Here is a 23,826-nt window from a genome sequence, read left to right as displayed (position 1 = left end):
GGGAAGTTGTGCCAACTTTTATTATAACACTAGTAAGGGTCTAATACAACGAGATGCATTCGATAATTACTGAATACATTTAGTAGAGACAAAGTGATAGTAATGATGTTGTTTTCAGTAGCTGTTGTAGCTTGTATTTTTCATTGCTATTTGTGTGATATTCTAAACATAGGTAAATATTTTTGTTTGACAAGTTTGAAATGTTTTGTGCACTCATCATAAAATTCATCAAAACTCTTTTGTAATACTTTGGAACAAAATTCTACCGAATAAAATCAGTTACTGCTTAGAAATTGACTGTTCTTTGTTCCATTTTCATTTTTCAACATCACTGAAAGTTACTCTAGATTACTCAATATATTCTCATGATATTAATGTGCATATATACATATATACAAAGCTATACTCTTTTTACGGGAGAACATTTGTAAGCTTATTCTCAATTCAATTAACGGTGGCTGGACACAAACCATGCTCAAGATACCGTGGACCGCTATGTGAACAAACGATGCAGTTCTTAACAGAGAAAATGCGATTCGTGAGTTGGTGGATAACATTAAATGCAGGAAAATAGCTTATTTGGGACACATAATGCGTGGTAAGCCGGTTTAGTATCCTCCAGTTGATTATGATGGATAAAGTTGAAGGTCGTACAGGAACCTATTGAAGAATATAAGTGAATGGACTGATATAAGAGAGGCAGGACAGATCAGGATAGAGGGAGTTTTGCCATGCTGATCGCCAACGTCAAGGACCGTAAAATCTCAAACGAAAATGATAACTTATTTCAGAGGACGCTCAATTGCCATTTCGGAAATAAAAAACACTATGGTCCATGGAGGAGTTTGGCTTCTTTTATCACACATCTCCACTTTACCCGATCCTGAGCCTCAATTTTTAACTTTCATTTTCTTTTTAAGTTTTGTTTTACCTCATCTAATAATCTTTTTCGTTAACTTGAAATTCCACTTTCCTCTTCTTCTATTCCCCTACAGCTTTTCTCTCCTGCTGTCTCTTTTTCGATTATATCCATATGTTCGAGCTCTGTCTCTGTATTTTTCTCTTTGAAGCCTAGTTAACTCCAAATTACTCCCAGTTCTTGAAATATAATCATTTTTTATTTAGTTTTGGCTGCATAATTGATTATAGATCTATTGCTCGGGCATACTCGTATCTCTTCATTTCCTATATGCTCTGTTCTGCGTTTTCATTTCTTGATAGTTGTGAAGCTCTCCGAATTTCTTGTATTTCTATTTCTTGGATATCAGCTTGAATCGTATGTCAAATCGTGTTTTCTTCTCTGTCAGCAGTTATTTGTAATGATCCTACCATTCATTACTATTATATAGGAATTATTTTGTTGTTTTTTTTTTCATTCTCATGTTTCTTATTGTTTTACATGCCATTGCCTTATTCGTTCCTCCAATATACCTATCATTTTCTTCATATTTCTTTTCCCATGTTCTATTTTTACTTTCTATGACTTCTTTTTCTACTTCTCTGCTCTAGTACATGTACAAACTTCTGTCTTTTGCTTTACGTCAGTTAAGGTATCTATTATAAGCTTTCTTTTTATTCGTATCAGCTCGTTTATTGTTTTTGTATACCATTCCGGATTTTTTGTATTCTGTCTCCCTTGGTATTCTAGAGATTCTTTTTCTATTTCTACATCTATTCCTTCAATTTTTCTGTTCTGTTCTGTAATTTATTAGCCATACTCAGTATATGAAAGAGTCGTTTCATACTGTTTAGATTATATAAGCTCTACTCATAAATATAAACTTTTGTTCAAGATGAATGAGATTTTCTTTTTAGGTGCTCTATTCGAAGCAAATGAAAATTTTGAAAAAGCATTTAACTTTGCTATAGAAACTGCTAATAAAAATTATAATGGAACCGAATTTGAATTCGCGCCAATAATTAGGAACAACTTGACGTGGGATAATCCTTACTCCGTGATGACTAACACTTGTTCAATTTTTGATGAAGGAGTCATAGGAATTTTTGGTCCGAAATCACTGCAGAATATTGCTGTTGTGCAATCTTTATGCGATTTTAAGGAAATTCCGCATATTGTAACAAGGTAATGACAAATTTTTCCAACTCTGTTCATATAATATGAATAATTAGACAATCTAGCGTCACAAAATATTTATTTCCAATTAAAGGTCAAGGAAGTATGAAAAACTGTTACAAACACTTGAAAGTAATACAATGCTTTTGCTCAGTATGCTCATTGGTACGGATGTTCAATTGGATTGTAAATGACTACAAAATAACTTCTCTCTTATAACAAATTCAAAGGTTCAACGTATTTTCTATTGTTTATTTCTCATTTTATAATAATTCACATAAATGCTAGATGATTTGACTTACGAACTACACACAAGTAGCGATTTCTAATAAACTACTTGTTTATTAACCTGAAAAAAGTACACTACATTTTTGCTATGTTTACTACACCATTCAAATCCATTTGCTCATTACAAGGTACGCTTAAGAATTACAGTATCTTTTTTCTTCTGAAGACTACTGAAGCGCATTAAGTCCATCACTCTCTAATACCAAAAAATTTTTTTTTTTTATACTGTATTGTGAAGTAAACTTTACAGTAATAATTTGAGTCCGGAAAATGGCACGGTATCTTTGTACTTTAAAGTACTCATAAATTCTCCAAATCTCGTTTGAAATAATTAGAAATTAGAAACCAATTAATACAGAGTAGCTAAACTTTCTTTTATATTCATTTTTGTATGTTAACAGTAATGGTGCAACTACAAGAAACATTGGGGAAACAATGCTGGAAGATGTGTGGTTTTGGTTTAACACTTTTACAAAAGTTTCACCCCCTTGTATCATTCTTACTACTTTATTTTTGCTCTCGACGGATTCTTCCACATATTTTTCAGCCACTGATGAACTCTTTATTCCCACCATGTCATTTTAAAATATTGATATCAGCCACAGCGTTGGCTAACGATGTTAACGTCCTTCTGAAGCAATGTCCAGTGTACTTTTCTGGAGGAATCCAGCAATTTTTTAGGTGCCCCGCCAACAGTGTGTATTCCAGTTCTTCGACATACGCATTTTCTGTAGTCTACCAAATGTGCTTTTAGTGAAAGTTGTTTTCGCAAATTTTCATATTTTCTGAACAACATCCGAATACTGCATATCATTGCTGTTGATCACAATCGAACGTGAGTTTTTGTGTGATTAATACGAACTACTAGCTAAGAACTACTATCCTCTACATCGTCTACTTCTAAATTATAAATAACTTCTTTTCGAAAACCTCCAGCAATGCTAAATATCTTTTGTCTGGTGCGTTCTTCTTTGGTCTAGATGGTAGTCTACACTTTGTTTTTTTAAAAAAGCTGTCAACTTAGAATAACGGAAAATGTTGATATTCTCATTAACCATAATCAATGATTTGACCATCGAGTATTCAGATCATAATGAAGAGTTTTGATGTTTTTGACTGAAAATTTAAGGTTTGAAAAGAATGCTTCTAAAAAACAACTGTTATTTCCATATCAAAAAACTAAGTCAAAATCACATTTCATTATCAATCACCATCATTCAGAAAATATTTTTTGTGTTTGTTTTAGGGATTAATATACATCCGTGAAATTATTATTGCGGTACTCGATTAGATATTCTGGACTCGGCTCCTTCGTCGCCTCGTCTTTAAATATCTATCTCGTACCGTACTAAATCACTTCCCGGACTCATAACTATTTTTGCAGTTGTACCTATAACAACAAATACTCCTTTCACTCCATCTTTGTAAATCAAGGGCTTGATTTGATGTATACACTCGGTCAAGACTGTTTACCTCGGGAATTCGCAATACTTAGTGTCTACAATGAAACAAAGAAGATGAAACGATGATGGATTCCGATGTTACTACCAAACAGAGCTACAAAATGAAGACATTGAAATAAATCGTGTTAGTTCATATCAGAAAATATAATATTCATAAAATGTGAACTATGGGAGAAGAAGTGGAAGAAGCTACGGAGATTCCTTCTTTTTCTATCTTGTACGAATTTATTTTTCTCTTGATGTTCTGAGAAATAAATCAAATATGTAAATGGAAACGTTATTAAATTATAACTTGCTTTAGCTTTTAGATGGAAAATAATTACAATTTATGATAATTTTTTTCAGAATGTTAAACAGAAAGTACGTTTTTGCTATAGAATCAATTCATTCAAAAATTCATTATTGCTATTTTTAGATTGTACAGGTTGTCCTTGTGAATTTCACGATTGTTAACCAACTCTTGTGCTTTATCCTATTTTCAACAGTCTATCATTCATTCAGATATCTAGAAATTACTTAATATACGTATTTTTGCATCATATTTTCTAGAGAAATCATATGAACGAATATAAAAGCAGCATTTCTCTCTATACGAATGAAATGTTTGTCGTAGATGGAACTACTGGTCTACGCGTGATGATATTATGGTGAATCTCTATCCGCATCCTCAATATTTATCATATGCTTATTACCAAATTATTTCAACAAAGGACTGGAAAAGCCTCACAATTCTATACGATGATAATGAAAGTTTGGTGAGAGTATCTTCTCTCATTGAAGATGCTCAAAACGATGGAATTCCTGTACAAATAATTCAGTTGGATCCCGCAAACTCTGGTAATTACAGGTAAGTTATGACGATTGAATTTTGTCGTCGTTGTTTTAAGGAATTTTAGTATAAATTCCTTGGTTGAAATATGGATTTGAAATAACATTATGTGATAATTCAAATCGAAAAATAATGAGAGTTTGGTAATATTAACCCCTCTCATTGAAGAAGCTTAAAGGGATAACATTTTTAAAGAATTAATTTAATTGTATCTCTAAATTACAGGTTTTCATTTTCATTTTATTACGGCGTCATCCATTTCTTCTCCATCGAAATTTACGCCTAAATATCTACAGCTGTCACATTTTTTTCGCAATATATTCAAGATCCTCTTTCTCTTTTGCACATATTACCTGATCATCCGTGAATTGTATCATCGTCAAACTCTATAAACCATTACTCGACATAGAGAGTGCTTTGCCTTATATCACTCTTTCTTTCAAATAGTGTCATAACTCAAAAACTTCTTCTTCTATTGTACTATTGGTGCTAGAAAATATTTTCTCCAATAATTTTATATAAACAGTAACCATTGCGGTAACTTTGTCAGTTTTTGATGTGGAGGATGAAGTTTTAAACGCTTATAACTCGACACTTTGTTTTTTATGACTTTTGACACTATTTGAGCGAAGGTGCGATATATCTTAAGCGTTGAAGAGATGCAGCATCCTTATCGCAGACCCTTGTCAGTTCTAAATGGCTCTGATACTTCATTACCGATTTTCACACAAGATCTCATACCCTTTTGTGAAGAGGTTTCATTATCATTCATCAAATGATCTACATCACATAGTGACACATAGTCAAACTCGATGGTCGTAAAATGAACAATCAAATGCCAAAGGAGGCACTGAACTTTATCACATTAATCAATGCTTGTTGTATTCTAATTTGTTGTCTTTCTTTTGTATCGATGTTATACAGACCATCTTACACTCTTCTGGTATCTTTTCATACAAATTTTCAGTTCCTCTTTTTAAATAGTCTAGAACTATTTAAAAATCACAATGAAATAAATCTGAATAATAAAACAGTGTATTAGTCCTAATAACAACAAGAAAAGCAAAGTATGGAGTAAAATCATAAGAATAAGTAATAAAACTAAATATATGAAAATACAAAGATGAAAAATATGAAGAAACTATAAATCAGGCAGTGAAAAACGATACAAAACCGAGACGGTTGAGGGAACATCCGCCTATCAGACGGTGTAGGTTAGAGGAAAAGGGCTTCCTACCTGCTTAGAATCCGGCGAAAGGTAGCGAACATCCGGTATCAGCGCAGGGTTAGATTGAGGCACTTACTCAATCTCTATATCGACATCTGGTACCAAATCATTTTATAATAGCTCTGAATCCGCATCAGCTTGGGGACCCATCGCATACACACTTTCAAAATTGTAGTTCGCGATGGGAGGGAAGTCATCGACCCGCGAACGATAATTTTGAAAGTGCGCATGCGATCGGTCCTTGAACTGATTCAGAATCATACCTGCGAAAAAGGCTTATTTCCGCCTGACAGACAGATGTTCCTACTGTTTACACCAACACTCACAATTACAGTGTCTGACGCGTGTTTCGACAACCAAGTTATCGTCCTCAAAGACTGAATGTAAACAGTTTATCTTTAGCCTTTGAAGACGATAAGTTAGTTATCGACAGTGTAATTGTGAGTGTTGGTATGAATATCGCCAACGATTCCAAAAATTCCAACTTAGATAGATGTTGTGTTTAAAGGGATGTTTACAATGGTAAGCATTGCCAACTATTTGGTCTTAGTTTACCTCCTTTTGCTCACATATTAGATACACCCAAACATTGTCGTCGTGGTAGTTTAGAATGAATCGACATCTTCATTAGCCCCAAGTGATATGGTTATCAGAATCTGATAATATAATATTGTCAAAAAATATAGTTAGTTTTTCCCAATTTCCCAACTATATTTTTATATTTTCAGAACAGCAATGCGAAAGCTGAAAGCCACGGAACAAACATACATCGTTTTAGATTGCAGCATTGAAAAACTGTTCGAAGTTTTATCTCAAATACAACAAGCGGGTCTTATGAATGAGAGGTTTAGTTATCTAATAACAAATCTGGATGCTCATACTGAAAATTTGATGCCGTTTCAATATAGTAACGCAAACATCACCGGTGTAAGTATTTATATAATTAAATGAAAACGAGAAAATTTATACTGAATCAATTTTTGATTGTTTCTCAGACTTCCTTCACAAGACCTGAAAACAGATCTCTAGAAAATAAAAAAACTGCACCTAATTTCTTAAATGGGCGTCTATACCCGGTATTTTACACTCGCGACTGTTCCTATCAATGCATAAAAAATCTGATAAATGCTTCCACTTGAACATAAACAACGTAAGCATTCTCACGTGGCTTGTATCACTTAAGTGAATACCTTCATGGAATCAAAATGAAAAGTAGACACCGGGGAACGCAGGTTTTAAGGAGGAAGCGGGTAAATCACAGAAGATATAATTTATGCAAGTACCAAGCCAGTAGCCACTCGTGTCTGGGTGTTTTGTTTGACCAAGAACGAAACAACCTCCCCGAAGTTTCCAAAATTTGGCTCATTGGTGCTAAACTGGAAGATTCGTAAGAAAAAGACTACTTCAAAATCTCCACGGCTAGTAATGACCAATATATGATATAACAGTATTTACAGAGCAGATGTCCACACCGGTACAGATCACGATTCTCGTATAAGATATTCAAATAATACGGGATAGACCCATTAAAAAATGGATGAATCAAAATCCTGTAAATCGGAGAAACCCCAAGGCTATAATGACTATATCTACTATCCAGCCAGAATAAATTTGTCAAACTATATGTTCTGTTTACAAATGAGTCGATTTATTAAAGGGTAGAGTAGAGTATAACAAAAAATTTATATTTCCCTTTTGCTTAAAGATCATTAATGATCTAAGTTGGGATTAATTTTGAAGCACACATGGATTTAATAGTCTGATGATACTTTATAAGTGAATGGATACATTCAGACGTTTTGCACTAATTCCAACTCGCTCTATTTACCAGATTTGACTTTTCGTTCACACAAAATAAAGCTCATATCCATTTGACTTCTTATTTAAATGAGTCCTTGAACCTCGTTCATAAAAATGTAGTAAGTATATTCTACATACGTCGATCCAATTGATCACGTTAGGTAAAAAGTTTCTTTGCACTACAGAGTTCCTGTGGTGGAGAATCGAGCGCAATTGGCAGATGTTCAAATCGAAATTTAGAATGATCTGTCTGAACACGTTACTATTTGCAGTTTTTTAGGGTACTAGAACAGGTATAAATATCACGATAATCATTATATGTACTAGAAGTGATTTTGAATCTTACATATCTCCATAATGTATTGGGAAGCGATGAATAGTCACGAAAAAACTTCACTTAGAATGTTCAGATGAGGAGTCGACAAAGAAAAACTGGTCTCGAAGAATCTGAGATACAAATCAGGATGAAATACCGAAAATACTTGGCTTCAAGAGGAAATTTACCATAAAACTAAGCTATAGAAGTTAAAAGGATCAAAACACTAAACGAGAAATGCCAACAAATTGTATATGGATGGCTCCAAAATAGGAAACAATGTTAGAATAGAAGTCAGTTAGTCCAGAACCAAACACTCTGAAAGCTTGAGCAATCCACCAAGTATTTTGAAACACAAATATATATGATTGTGGAAATTTTCTATTATAGATCGACCTATAAAAAAATAATCGCAAACAGGAGATTATAATCTTGTCCGATAGTCAAACCGCCAAGAGCTCTAAGCTTCAATATCATAGAATCCAAATTTGACAAGCTAAAGATGGGTAAGAAAAAGGAAGTTACACTCTAATAGAATCTGATACACATTAAAGCGTGGGGGAGCGAAATAACTGACAGACTTGTTAAAATAGAAGTTGATAAATCCTTCGCAGGACCTGATTCTTTTTGCGATATCTGTTATAGAATAAATGACAAAATACTGGAAAAACGGTAAATAAGCGAACTTTTCATTTTTCTATCCCTTTCTTTATATGACAAGAAACTAAGTAACTGTGGAAAATATCTCAACATTAATCTTCCTGATAAATTATGGCTAAAATTGGAGAAATATTGTTAAAATCTGTTGATAGGTTTGAGAGAATATGAAGTTCAAACCTCGTTCTCAATTTCTTCATTTTCCTAATTTTGCCGATGTGTGTATTTTACGACGTATAAAATCAATTTTCAATCCCGCTTTAAGTTTTCCAATTGTGGGTGAATCATGATTATTATTATATTGATTTTTACTGATGATCAGTATAGTTTCATTGAACTACTTCCAATTTCTTCTACTGCAGTCTATAGAAAATATTTTTTTCAGATCAGATTAGTGGATCCTGAAAAAGAATATACACAAAAAATAGCACAAGAGTTTTTTTCAAAGGATACAGATTTATTGGAACTTTCAGCTTGGAAATTGACTTCAGAAACTGCTTTAGTCATAGACGCTATGACTATGTTTACAAACTCTTTCATTGATAGACAGAAATCAAGTACAATTAGAATAGTAGCTGAGAATAATAATAGTTTACAATGCGATGACACCAATAGTTGGGAACATGGTTTTAGTCTGGTCAACATGATGAAATCGGTAATTTTTATTAATTATTTATTAATGGTTTTCTCCTATGAATTGATTATCAAAAAACTTTATTTTGTGAGTGAAATAGAGCAATTTAAACTCAATATTATAACTTCTGTGTACATTTACTTAACCCTGATGCATTTCTACCCCTTCAGGTATAAGGTTGCTGGGGTAGAGGTGTTTGTACTAAGCCGTGTCCCATCAAAGGCAGAGTGATATAGAAGTTCATCTTTCAAAATTTCTAAATCTAGGATAATTATTTAATATGTTTTCATCCATTTTTTTATGATGATCAAACTCAATTATCCATCTAATTTCTAGTATGAATATGAAGGATTAACAGGACAAGTTAAATTCGATAACCAAGGCTTTCGCAGCAATTTCGAATTGACAGTTTTTGAATTATTGGAGGGAGGTATCACAGATGTTGGTACATGGAGTTTTTCAAAGGGTCTCAATATAACAAGAGCTAAAGATACTATCGAGGAAGAAGATAAGGAAAGTTTGCGAAATAAATCTTTTGTTGTACAAATCACTCTAGTAAGTACTTCATATAAAACTAATAATAAATAAGCGAGTATGTCAAGGATCCTATGAGGTTGTTTTTACAGGATTTTAATTTTGCTACGTCCTTAAATAACGTCAATCACTTGATCTTAATCTAATTTCAACTATTTCATGAAACATTTTTTCAAAAAAGTTCGTTGCACTAATAAAAAAAAATTTATTGGATTGAATTCGTCTTTTTTTGTCGAAATCGAATGTTCGATTAAGACAGTTGCTACTTAAGTTTCGAGATATGGTACTACTGATGTGGACATTTGTCGTGGTTTTGACCCCAAAGGTCATAAAAAGCCAGCATAAACTCAGTTAAACGTACACAAAGGACAAGGTTAATTACATTCATAATATTGTAAAATATCTAAAAGGTAGTTATTGTACAATTAGGAATTTATGTGAGAATAATTATATAACGCAATAGGTGTAACTAAGCAAATCATTTATTACCAATCAAAAATAGGATTGAAGAGAATAAATATGGATAGTTATTCAGTCATATTCAGATATAGTATACAGGATGTCCCACGATGAGTTAAAACTATCTGTATATAACAAAATATTTTTAGTAAAATCATGAAAATTTCTACGTTTGGGTTTTCGGATACGATCCTTTGAACTAAAATATTTTCAAAGATGGCTGAATTCCAGTTCTACTGGCAGTCGACTGTAACTTTGTTATTTTGACTAGAAAATCCTATATATTGATACATTTTGAAATCTTCGTGAAATATTAATGTACTTTTGTCTTTAAACTTTTTTCGAAAAATCTATACTTTTTGAGTTATTCATTGTTTCGTAAAAAATTTGACCCTTATAAATTATTTTTTAAGATACCCTTAAAGATATGGATATGGTTTCTATTCAGTTACTTTTAACGTATTTGAATCTGTGTTGAAAAATTATTCATTCTATACAGGGTGTGTATAAAAAGTGTTCAAAATTTAACTTCCTAAATATTAAATTTCTTTATTTTTTTGAATAGATCCACCCGGTTTTTTCTATTTCAATGCATTCAGGGGTGAAGAATAAGGAAAATACATCATGTATAATTTCCTACACCTAAACCCCTAAGCCCCTAAGCCGTTATCCAGATATTAAATGCTTTCTGTAAATTTTTAGAAATGCAGATGTGGTCTAAATTTTATTCATTTCTTATTACATTGAGAACGAGTTATTTTAACGATTTTCGAAAGTAACAACAATTGACTAATGACAGTTAAATGAGTGTCATCTATTACAAAGCCTACTAAAAGTATACATATTAAACATTTAAAACTTCAAATATCTCGGAAACGACTGGAAATTGGAATAGGATTAGTAAATACAATTCGATTCGATTTTTTTTACAGACCTTGACAAGATAAAGAAAAATACTTTTTTATTTCTTAGTGATGTGCCATCGGGTTAAAATAAAATTTACACCACACCTACATCTCTAAAAATTTACAGAAAACATTTATATCTGGATAACGGTAAGGTTTGGGTATAGGGATGTATACATGAATTTACCTTATTTGTTACCCATGAATGTATTAAAATAGAAAAAACCCGGTGGTACTATTTAAAAAAATAAAGAAATTGGATATTTGTGAAGTTAAACTTAGAATACTATTTATACATACCCTGTATAAAATGAAAAATGTTTCAACATAGATTCAAATACGTCTGATGTTGCTAAGAGCAAATGAACAGAAACCATTTTCATACCTTTAAGGGTATTCTTATAAAAAAATAGTTTATAAGGGTCTGCAACTCAAAAACTATGCATTTTTCGAAAGAAAGTTTTTAGACAAAAATATAATAAAATTTGTATCTATGCATCTATATACAGGGTATTCTATTAAAAATAACAAAGTTACAGAAATTATATATGGTATAATTATAAACCCAGTGATTCAGAAGATGTCATTCATTCTCCACCCTGTATTCCAGATTGGGGTAAGTATGCATAAGACCTTAGCGTTAAACTTCCACGTAACCATACACCACACATTGTCATCTTTAATTCTGACAATTGTAATGGTGAACGTATTCAGAGCCTGTTGTCAGACAAGTGCTATTGAGGTATTTACACATACTTGAAACATTGATCTTGGTCAAAAACAGTTTAAACATGGAATTGATGGGTCATTCGCCGTACAGTCCTTGTTTGGCACCCAAGGATTTCCCCTTATCCTCACAGATCAGAAATAAATTGCGAGGTAAACGTTATTCTATACCTGAAGAAGCGGTTGATGCGTTCAAACATATGGAGACACTTGAATGCCCGACAGAAATGAAGAAATTCCTAGAGTTTCAAATAAAGTCAACAAGCTGTATGTGAAGTTCTAATATTTTTTTGTATTGTAATCAATTTTTCTAACAATAATAAAATTCTCTTATCGTTATTATAATTATTATTTCAAATAATTTCAGACAGAACCTTACGGTATGTTAAAGTTAACAACCAATCATCTTTCTGGAAATGGAATGTATGAAGGTTATGCTATCGATTTAATTGAAAAGTTAGCAGAAATGGAAGGATTCAATTATACATTCATAGTTAGGGAGGATAAAAGTAATGGAGCTTATGATAACAAAACAAAAAAGTGGACTGGAATGATTGGAGACCTTTTAAACAACGTGAGTTATTGGAATAACGCTTTTCAAACTTGATATGATTCAATTCATCAAATTATTTGGTTATAATTGCAGTTATAAATTTGAAATTTTCTATTGATGACTTTTCTTGGTGATTACATGTCGTAAAAGGATCTCTGTGTTATTTTTTAGGTGTCTGATTTGGCTATTTGCGATTTCACAATAACATCAGATAGAGAAGAAGTAGTTGATTTCACAGATCCTTTCATGACTTTAGGTAATAAATTTACTTTATTATGAACCCAATTCAAATGAATAGTTTGCCTAAAAAAAGCCATTAATTTAAATGACAGACAACACAAACAAAACAAGGGGCGAAAACATATAATTATCAATTAAAAATATTAAAATAGTTCTGTAGTGAAATGAAGTGAATGATAAATAGAATCCAAGTAACAAATAAAAACAAAAGCAAAGAAAAGTGAAGTGAGCTTTACTGAGTGCACAAAGAAAAGAATCAAGATAATTTCGTTTCAGATATTATTTTCTCTGTGAAAAAGTGAGGATAAATATACAATCCTCCGAGGGGTAGACCTGGGTAGATTAGAGAAAGAGAGGGGGGGAGAGAGTGGAATGTTTTATTGTTGAAAAATTGTTACAATTTTTAGACATAAGCTTGTAAAAACTGAAAAAACAAACAATAACTGCATATAGATACAAATAAAATAAAATTTCAATATACAGAAGAAAACCACAATGAGTAACAAAATTATTAATTAACCTAAATAAAATAAAAGGTAATATTTATGTAACACAAACGGAGAACATTTGGAACAGAAAAAAAAGTACAAAATCAGAAAAGTGGAAAGAATTTTTAAGAAGGTCCATAACAAGTGATAAAGAAAATGGCCAGTGGCGAAGCGGTAACGAAAACTGGATGAAAAGAATGAATAGAAAGAGAAAACAGTGGAGATAAAAATATGAAAAGAATAAAAGATACTGAAGAATTTTTCGAAAGATGTAAATCAATTACAAGATAACCAGATACGCGAAGATTTATAGGAGAAAAACTAATATGGTAAAGTATTTATATAAACAGTCGAAAAAGTATGTCCAAGTTAAACAAGAGGTATCGAATAAGTTCGAAAAAAACACTCATTATTATTCACCATAGTGTAGATGAAGGAATAAAAAAAAACAAAAACACAAATTGAACATTGGAAAATGAAAGACATCAGAATATCGGAGATACTACACGTAGATGACATGGTGATAATTGCGGAAGAGAGAAAATCTTAAACTCAACGATGCGCAGATAATGGATATGAAAATAAACGAACTCAAAGCTAATAAGAAGTTAAGCTGGTAATAGAATTAACATAAGATGAAATCAAAATACTCAAATGCATGCAAAGTTTTAAATATCTTGATATAACATTAGTACAAGATAGAAGATTGGAATTAGATGTAAACAGAAGAACTGGAGCAGCTGGAAGATTATTCAATGCAGTCCAGACACAATTTCTACCTAAAAAAAATACTAAAACAAATTTAATAGAAACGGATATTCGCCCATACTCACGTTTGGATCTGAGACTTGGACACTCACACAGAAACAAAAAAGTAAAATACAAAATACAGAAATGAGATTTCTGAAGAAAATAGACATTAAATCAAGATACGACAAAATAAGGGATAACATAAAAATTGAAATAGGAAAATCGAGATGGTTATGCCATGTTATGAGAATGGGAGAAGGACGATTAATAAGAAAGATCTATGAAGCGTGAACTCCCAAAAAAAGAAAAGAAGATCGATAAGGAGCTGGATAGAAGAACAAAAACGAAGGATAAGATAGTATGAAATTGAACAAAAGACGGATTAAGTGAGTAAGTAATATGCTCTATTTTTGACAAGTCCGTTATGTTATAAGCAATATGTGAGCAATAAAAACCGATTTGATTACTCTACATTCAGAATTTTGTTCGGAAATATCGAGAATTTGTTTCCTTTATTAGGTAGTACTAGTTCTTCCAATTCTTATGTTCAAAAGCCACCATCAAAAATACTCAGTAATTCATAATAATGAATTTGAATTATCTAGTCTCCAATATACTTTTAGGTATAAGTATCTTATTTAGAAAAGCCGAAAAAGCGCCTCCGAGCTTCTTTTCTTTCGCCGATCCATTCGGTTTGGATACTTGGATATGTTTGGGTGTAGCTTTTTTTACGGTATCTGTTGCGCTCTATTTTATGGGCAGACTGTGCGCCGACGAATGGACGAATCCGTATCCGTGCATAGAAGAACCTGAATTTTTGGTTAACCAGTTCAGTCTTTCGAACGCACTATGGTTCGCCACCGGAGCTCTACTAGCTCAAGGATCTGAAATAGCTCCAATGTAAGTAGAACTGAAATAGAAGAATGTTCATTTCAAATCATGAGGAAACAAATTCTTAGCATGAAAATACAGAGGGTGTCTCATAAGTCGGTTTTCATACGTGAAAATTCCTACACCTCAAACTAAATTTGTTAATCTCTAATGGTTTTTTGAGTACACCTGTTCATTTTTTTCTAATCATTATCTCTAGACACCCCAGCAAATATTAATAATTAGACCATCATCATTCAACACAGTTTGTAAGAGTATTATAAAATAAATTAACATAAAATGCTACACCTCTCCCAACAAAACTATCTTGTGTCCAATAACACTAACCATGGAAGTACATTAGTTATATTCGACAGGTCGAAAGAGTTGGCACTAGTGTTTTCTCGAATGGATTAAACCATTTTTCGGTAATAGCAAGGAACAGCCTATAGAAGCATTTCGAAAATCATGCCTCGAACATTTTGATACTGGATGGTAAACTGTTTTGTAGGTGGAAAGTTGAAGAGTTGTATTCGGTCATAAGCAGAACCTCCGCTGGAGTTTACAGGACCATCAAAGCCGGTGGTAGTTGCTATTTGATGCCAAACAAATCATATTCAAATTTTAGTTTATTTATGAAATATGGGCATTGTAAATCCTACACTACAAGATTCGTATTTGACAGACTCTTGGAAATACAATTAAATGAAATTTAGACTGATAGATTAGTCACTAATTTTGTGATACAGTCGATTGTTGTCTAGTTTTAGGTACATTTGCATAGATTCATGATTCTCCGCCTGTCACGATTTTATGAACGTCTTTTGAAGCACCGTGATTAAATTTTTCACCATATTTTCGCACCAATAGACAAGAGCTTTTTTTCAGCGATTATTAAATTATGCGCCAACAAATCTTTTTGACAGCCAAATAATCATGCAATATTGAATGCATGGGAGTGAAATTAATGCCCAAATATACCTCAATCTTATGTGTGTCACATGGTGATCTTGCAATATCAGTTTTCGCATTGCAACGACGTTTCTTGACAAACAGCCGATTTTGGACGACCTTCATGGAATTCATTCTGTAGCAAAGTGTGACCACGATTGAATTAGGAAAACTAGAGGAACTCGAAATGTTGCTTTATCGCCAAAAGTCGAAGCGAGTTGCTTACTTAAACCACGTCGAAAGTCATATAAAATCATCGCTCGAAAATGTTTGCGATTTAATTTTATTTTTTACCAAGATGAATGTTTCAAGTATCTGTAAGCAACTCAAATAGCACTCGTATAACAATACGTTCTGAGTACGTTCGCCATTGAAAATGTCAAATTTTATTATTACAATGTCAGTTTTGACATATTGTCCGTTTGGCAACAATGTAGACACTTTTTTAATATTTCTGTAGCCATCACCACTGTTTTTCGATAATCTTCACTGTGTCCAACCCAAACACAAAAGTATCTTGATCTTCAGTAAAAAATAGCGTCCTAAAAATCTGTCATGATGACACCCTATATTTTTAGTCAAAACTTTGTTAATTCTAGCGTACTGATTGTAACTTGATTTTCAACATTAGATTTTTTACGCTCGGCGATGAACAATCCTCCCAATTTCTTTCGTTTTTAATTTGTTCTCAATATATACTCACATTAATACTAATGTGTAAACGAGTGCTTCCGCCATCTATGTTTCAGGAGCCTAATATAATAAATGAGCGAAAATTGAAACCTTTAGTCCGGAGTAGTCGCTCTGCAACATTACTAACTAGATGTAGCTTAAAATACTGTTCACATATTTTGAAAATTCAAATTTTTCAGTATAGACTAAGAAATTTTCTATTCATTTAGCAAATTTTTTTCATAAAAATATTCCTTTTAGTGCAATATCAACACGTATGGCTTCTGGTATATGGTGGTATTTTTGTTTAATAATGAGTGCGTCGTACACAGCCAATTTAGCTTGTTTCTTAGCGACAGAGAATCCGATAAAACTTTTTACTGATCTTCAGAGCCTCTACGATAATCAACATGACATTAAATATGGTGCTAAATTTGGTGGAGCAACTGTTCGTTATTTCATGGTAAATACTATTGTTACTATGGATATTTTTACAATATATATATATATATATATATATATATATATATATATATATATATATATATATATATATATATATATATATATATATATATATATATATATATATATATATATATATATACGTCTATGTATATGTCTACAAAAAAGGAATATTTTCAATAAGAAAATATGATTACTTTTCAAATATTTCTCTTTTACTTCCACTCAATTTCATCTTTAATGTTAAAACTTTTAACCCTTGACTCAACCTTCAGGTGTCTTGGAAAGCAAGACCGCATGGAATGTCATGAAGCAAGCGCATACCTCAATTGATTTTTCCGCGCCTATTTTCGAAAATTCTTTGACGCAACTGACTTAGTGAGTAGTACTCCGCGTTCACATTTCCTTGAAGTCAATAAAAAGGATACCCTCATAGTCCGAAAATCACGTTTTTGATGCTTTTCGTGACCTTTGCTTTTTTGCAAGTGCTCTACTTTCCCACGCCACTCCTTTGAATATCTTTTGGTTGTCGGATCATTGTAAAAAACGTGTGCATAAATGTTCTTGAGAATGAAATGTATTTACTACCAAAAACTCATGGACCGCACTACATATATTAAACTCACAGTCAAAAATACAGCAACTCAAAAGTAGTTAGTCTTATTTTTCGACTAGCTCATGGTTTATGGCGGGTGGTTGAAAAGACTGTTAACTTTGCGATTATCAAATCGTCCTGAACAAATTGATATTTTTAGAGTGCAGAAGAGGGAACGCTGCTTTGGAAAGTAGGCCAACATATGCTACATCATCCTGAAGATTTACCAAAAGAGAACGACCTTGGCGTAGCAAGAGCAGAAAAAGAACCATTCGCCTTTTTTATGGAATCTTCTTCTATCGAGTATGCGACACAGAGGCATTGTACTTTAGAACAATATGGAGATAATCTTGATCAAAAAGGATATGGTATAGCGATGAGAAAGGGTAATATTCTAATTTGAGGTGGTTCATTATCATGTATATCAAGTTCTAAAGACGATAGTACATTCAAACATGTGGATAGTATGCAAACCACCCTTATAGCGGGTGAATTATAAGCATTCTTCCATATTTTGGAAGGCATCATGAAACACTAACTTGGACAAATGTAAATTTATAGTAGTTTTGACGAAAAAAATTTGGTTATAACGTCAAATTTTTTCCTATTTTTGTTGATTTCCTGACATTTTATTAAAATTTTTCGCTCATCAAATGAATTACCATAATTTCTTGAAATTACGTTTGAAATGTGACCTGCGAATTCCTATAGAGGACTTTAAGATAGGCTCAGTATAGGCCCAGACTTGGGCCAAGTATATACAACTCTGGCACTAGCTTGGAAGCCGTTATTGACCTAGACTTGGTAGGACTTAGGGATGATAACAATGTCCTTCGCTTGGTTTGCAAGCCTAGACCACGCCCGGTTGCATAAATAAACCCAAGACTGGTCTCCAGCCGTGGGTCAGGCTGGTTGCTTGTAAATATAGATTTTTAGTATATTGTTAATAAAATTATAGATTTATGACACATTTCTATCGATTCAGTCCACTTATTAATGATACTATTTTTTATTATTCTATGTTCTATTATCTTTGCAACAAAGAATTTTATTAATCGAAAATAATTACTTCTAATGTTAAGATATCAATTATGGATAAGATATTAGTATAAAACTATACAGTACATATAGTTATTTAGAGCTTTGTCAAGCCTGGCTGACTAAAGGATGGCCGTGGTCGGGTTACTCAGAATTCTGATAAGCCTGATTGACTATAGGATGACCGAGGTCGCGTTACCCAGAGTTACTAACCAAGCTTGGGATATTATTCTCTTGCTAAGGCTGGGTTTCCCCAAGTTAAGCTCCGTCGTTCAAGTCTGGGGCCTCGTACATGGGTAACTCTTTGGTAACATTAGAAAATATAACGTAATCTATTCAGTCTGATGAAAGAGTTTATTGGGTCAGTTGTGGTAATCGTAAACAAAGGCAATTGTAAACAACTTCCATATTTCTCGAATTTGGCAGTTGAAATCGGTTCGAGTAGATATAGTGACGCCCTGGACCTTGCTGCATTCGGTGTGTTTCGAGCGTGAAACATTTCTATGGGCAGGCTGCTTAAGAACTTGTAGAACATTTTTACTGTTCATGAAATTTTTAATTTGCGTATGAGATAAGTGGCCGATATGGTATTTGTCTAATAAATATAAGATTGTATTTCACGAGAACAGAAGTACGACTGTTTACAAATGTCCCAGGAAAATTGAGGACAGTTCAATTGTAAACTTGATTTGGGGGTAATAGTGAGCGTATTTAAATTTGCCCTAAAATATGTAATTGTGGGGGAATATCGAGACTGTTAGAACTTCCATAGTTTTTTTTCAGATGCACGACGGTTAGAAATTATATAAAATAACGAAAGACTTCAGCAATATACTAAAGAAGATCTTGTCAATGTTATCAATGATGTATTGAATGAAAAAAAAAAACTTATATACAAGCATAGAATATACCTATTACTGTTATATTCCACCTAATTAAAGGTAAAAGAATCCCATTACCAGTATGAGTGCAACTCGAGCTCTAATGGGTTTGCTCTTCGATGAAAAGAAGCTTTACAGCTTAAAGAGCAAATTGGAATCATTGAAGAAGCTATTGAAATAAAATATTACGTCTGATATTCGAGCTCCATGGAAAATTTTTCATTTAAAAAGCGAAAATATTTGCAGAAAATTAGAAAGAATGCACGTTTGTTGTGTATGATTTTTAAAATAAGCTTAAAGAGCTAAGTTATGGATATGTCGTTAAATAACCCAACTAAAGCTGACTTTCTATTCAATACAGTGGATTCAATAATGACTCTTGTAGGGTGCGAGCAATTGTGGAGGGGTGAAAACATTATCTTGTATGTCAGGAGGCTCAGGTAGGGAGTTTTGGATTGCATAGCAGCAGACGATTCATATCTCCCTCCAATAATTCTGTTAAAATGGTGTGCTATGTAACCCTGCTGGGCATCGAGACGCTGTATTGACCATATTCAAAACCACCTACGTTCTATTTCTTTGCCAAAGAAAATTTTCACATTTACCCCAAAATATGGTCAATTTTCCACTTTGCATGGGGCAAATGTGATTCTTTGCAACATACAAATTTTTAAATGCATGAAAACACCCACTACACCCGTTGAATTTTAATTTAAATTCAAAAATATGCTTCTTTCAAATTATTTCTGTAAGTGACAATGTGTACATAATTATAAATATTTGTTGAAAATATTTTAATTTTTGATCAAATTGTTTCTTCAGGTTCTCCTTATAGAAAAAGATTGAGTCTAGCAATATTGAAACTTCAACAGAACCATTTCCTTGATGATTTGAAAACCAAGTGGTGGGAAGAAAGAAGAGGTGGAGGTGCTTGTTCTGTATGTATCTCTTATGAAAAATAATTTTATCACAATCGTATCAAATTTTCATCAATCCCTTGATCATCGGACTTTCGAAAACCTAAATATACACGCCAAGTAATTCCAAAAATTCCTCAATCTTCCATGTATAGGACTTCACTGTTCCATTAACAACAATAAACGCCAATGACGGTCCGACTTCCTAGAGAAAGTTTTTGAGAAAATACAGTTAAACAAGACTTAATCGAATCGTTTTAAAAGTCGGGTTAGAAAATAGAGAAAATACGAAGCCATTTCAGCTGGCTCAAAAAATAGTTTTTAGACAAGCTTATATACCAAAAGAGGACAGTCACATATTAAAAATATCAAAACTTCAAGGCAAAGCCTCTGTCTTCAAAACTAGACAACTAACTGACTCTATTACCACCGGAGTCACTCAATCGGCATGTAGATGTGGAAAAAACTCCCATGTCAAAAAAGACGTAATCCTCAAGGAAAGCTTTAAAAACACTACTCGAGAAGATCTTCTCCTTCATCTGTGGCCTCGTCAAAGTCTGCTTGGCATTTTCATACTTCTATCATGTTTTCTATCATGTTGGAACATCTGCCAACTCAGTTCTCATTCACCAACTTTTACAAACTTGACTTTTACCACCTATATCGCACATCAACGACATTGGTGAAAGCTTTGAACGTTTGATCTAGGATGGAAACCGAACAAATAATTCTGCGCTGTCATTTCCATACATATGCAGTAAGCTTTCGCTTAGGTCTGGCAGACCAAACTTGTTAGGAAACTTTTTAGTATCCGTCTGTCAAACATGATATAAATTTATTTATCTATATCTTATAAGTGCCAAAATGGGTTATTCACAATCCAGACAGGCGTTCCACAAGGCTTCTCACTAGCTAGTTTCAATTTATGATACTGAAATCTCATGATGTAATTCTCGATTTGATGCAGGAGATGGAGATTTATAATCGATATACCAAAAATTCAAGCTGTCGTTTTTCACATTCCCTCATCTAGATCAACAGTCTTCTACTACCAAATGCCTCTTTACAAAAAAGACGTCTAGAGGAACGATTCATTCATATTTTTAATTGATCTCGTTACCTTGAACCAAGTACGGAGGCGATATCTCATAGCAGAAAATTTCGGAAGAACACACCTTTCTACCCTACTTCAATAGTATAAAAGTTTTATCACACCCATAATGAAATAAAGAGAAAACATCTACTGCATCCTTCCAAATCACCTTGAAAACAGGCTTTTGTCATGCGAGTAGTCAATTCACAATCAAATTTCACAGTCTTTCTCCAAGATTTACCAATCGCTAAATCCAAATCCCAGATCTTATCGCTCCATTTATCAGTTTAACTGATTTTTTGAGGTTTCTTCGTAGCCTAGTGAACTGGTAGGTCTGCCCTTTCATCTCCTCTGCCTAACCAAACTCCGTTGTTTTTCAAAACATATTTTTTCACATTCAATTCCCAATAGCATCCACGTTGAACGTTGAGCGCACTACAAAAAAGAGAGTCCTATAACATCCCGCATTAATTTTCCACGAACCCAGCGAAATTTTTTTTCCATACACAAGGTTAGCGTCAATTCTAATCAACTTATACTTACTTCATAGAATGATCTACCATTACTACATCTTTAATCACTCATCCCAGTATTAGAACCATTAATAATATTAAAAATAGTTCTCTGCATTTGAATTTGCTCATTACATCTCCAATATACTTTAGTTAAAACAATTTATATTCGGTCCCTGTAATATGTGGCATCGCAGGGGCATGTCACACAGATGAGCTTCAAGAATTGAAAAAGTAGGTTCGATATCAATTGTAAAAGTGCGACGTTCAAAAACAAGGAACGAAGTTTACGAAATTACGTCCCAGTCATATTCCACTTTTTTGTTATCAATTACCGAAATGAAAAGTGCACTATCCAAGTTATTGATATAAATACTTTTGCTAATTTGGAGAATCCTGAGCTATACACAGGTCACCGCTTCAGGAGATAATCCGCAACACTTCTTGCAGATACTAGAGCAGATATACTAGAGCTCAAACGACAGGACACATGGAAATCGTTGACGGTAGCGGAAGGATACGTAGAGCAATCACTAGCAAACAAACAAAATGTTGCAAAAGAAATATTTCAAGCTAAAGAAAATGACAATGTATAGATACAAAGTACTAGTACATTTAGCGATTTCACCATAAATTCTCCACAAATATAGCAAAATTTGTCAGGAGAAGTTTTGCAACTGCGGTGCGTTTGACTCGACATTTTCATCTTTATAATCACTTTTTGCACTATGAACAGAGAACCGCTTACTATGAAACTCAACAGAATACTAATTTTTGATGCTATTTTTATGTTTATTATTCTGAATAATACAGTTCAGGTATTTTTTCGTCCCTTTACAAAATAACCTACCTGCTAATATAAACAGGAATAATTAAGCCATTGAAAAGTGGTACATGTTAGGGCTTAATAAATATTTTTTCTATTATTGGACGGGTTTTTCCATTTTAAAAGTAAAGGCCTGTGTTACGAAAATCTTGTCGACCAGTGTTATTAAATATTTTGCTCTTAAATTACGCTTTTTATTTTTCTACACCAAAAAGAAACATTTTTTTACGAACTACAAAATATTGTATGCAACTAGTGTAAAAAGTGTTTATTACACTCGTCATGTTGACAATAAACACTTATTTTTGCACTTGTTGCATAAATAACTATTTTGCCTTCTAGCACTTCATTCGGAAATCACCTTCTAGAGAATGAGTAGTTTTCGAATGTATAACACAATTTTTTTTTAGGGTAACGAAGAAGTTTCTGAAGCAGATCCGCTAGGAATAAAAAACGTTGAAGGTTGTTTTTCCTGCACTGTTTACGGTACTTGTTTGGCAGTTGTACTGGTGATATTCGAACATATATTATATGTATGTAAAGTTAAAGTTAGAACTAAAACATCTCTATTGAAAATTTTCAAATTAGAATGGTTAGCTTATATAAACTTCAACAGTCCTAGTAAACCAAATTTGATGATAGATAATAAATCGGAAACCGAAGAGGATAGCCAAAAAGAAATGATCGAAGAAGAAGAGAAGATAATTGAGTCAAAAACTAAGTCACTGTCTCCGAGATCTAGATCAAGTTCGATATCAAGAGCTAGATTGAGATATAAAAGGAAGTCTTTTCTGAATGGAAATTCTTATACACCACAATCCAATGAATATGTTAAACCTGAATCTGTTGATAACCAAAGATCTAAACCACAACCGTATGGTTTCGTTTTTCCTGTAAATAATGGCAGTGTCGAATCTAAATCACAACAGTGCGAATCGAGTTACCCGATATCTAGTATCAGTTCGAAATCCAAAACCGGTTCCTACGGGTTTGTTATTCCCAAATCTAAAGGTAACAGTTGAAAAATTTTTTTTGTATAATATCAATAAAATTTAGATAGAA

At 32.9% G+C, this 23,826-nt stretch overlaps 1 protein-coding gene across 1 annotated transcript; it reads left to right on the top strand.

Moving 5' to 3' along the window:
- Positions 1–23,826, top strand: LOC130893642 (glutamate receptor ionotropic, kainate 2-like). Its single transcript, XM_057799899.1, has 13 exons — positions 1–172; positions 1,816–2,083; positions 4,439–4,672; positions 6,611–6,809; positions 9,041–9,310; positions 9,626–9,844; positions 12,281–12,487; positions 12,638–12,722; positions 14,568–14,844; positions 16,699–16,900; positions 17,658–17,883; positions 20,239–20,354; positions 23,175–23,826. The coding sequence occupies exons 1-13, from the start codon at positions 103–105 to the stop codon at positions 23,784–23,786; spliced, it is 2,985 nt and encodes a 994-aa protein (XP_057655882.1). The 5' UTR covers positions 1–102; the 3' UTR covers positions 23,787–23,826.

This window comes from Diorhabda carinulata, chromosome 5 (assembly GCF_026250575.1).
Source record: "Diorhabda carinulata isolate Delta chromosome 5, icDioCari1.1, whole genome shotgun sequence".
Classification (NCBI taxonomy): Eukaryota; Metazoa; Arthropoda; class Insecta; order Coleoptera; family Chrysomelidae; genus Diorhabda; species Diorhabda carinulata.
The sequence above is the reverse complement of the archived record's forward strand: the minus strand, read 5'-3'. Positions and strand labels throughout refer to the sequence as shown.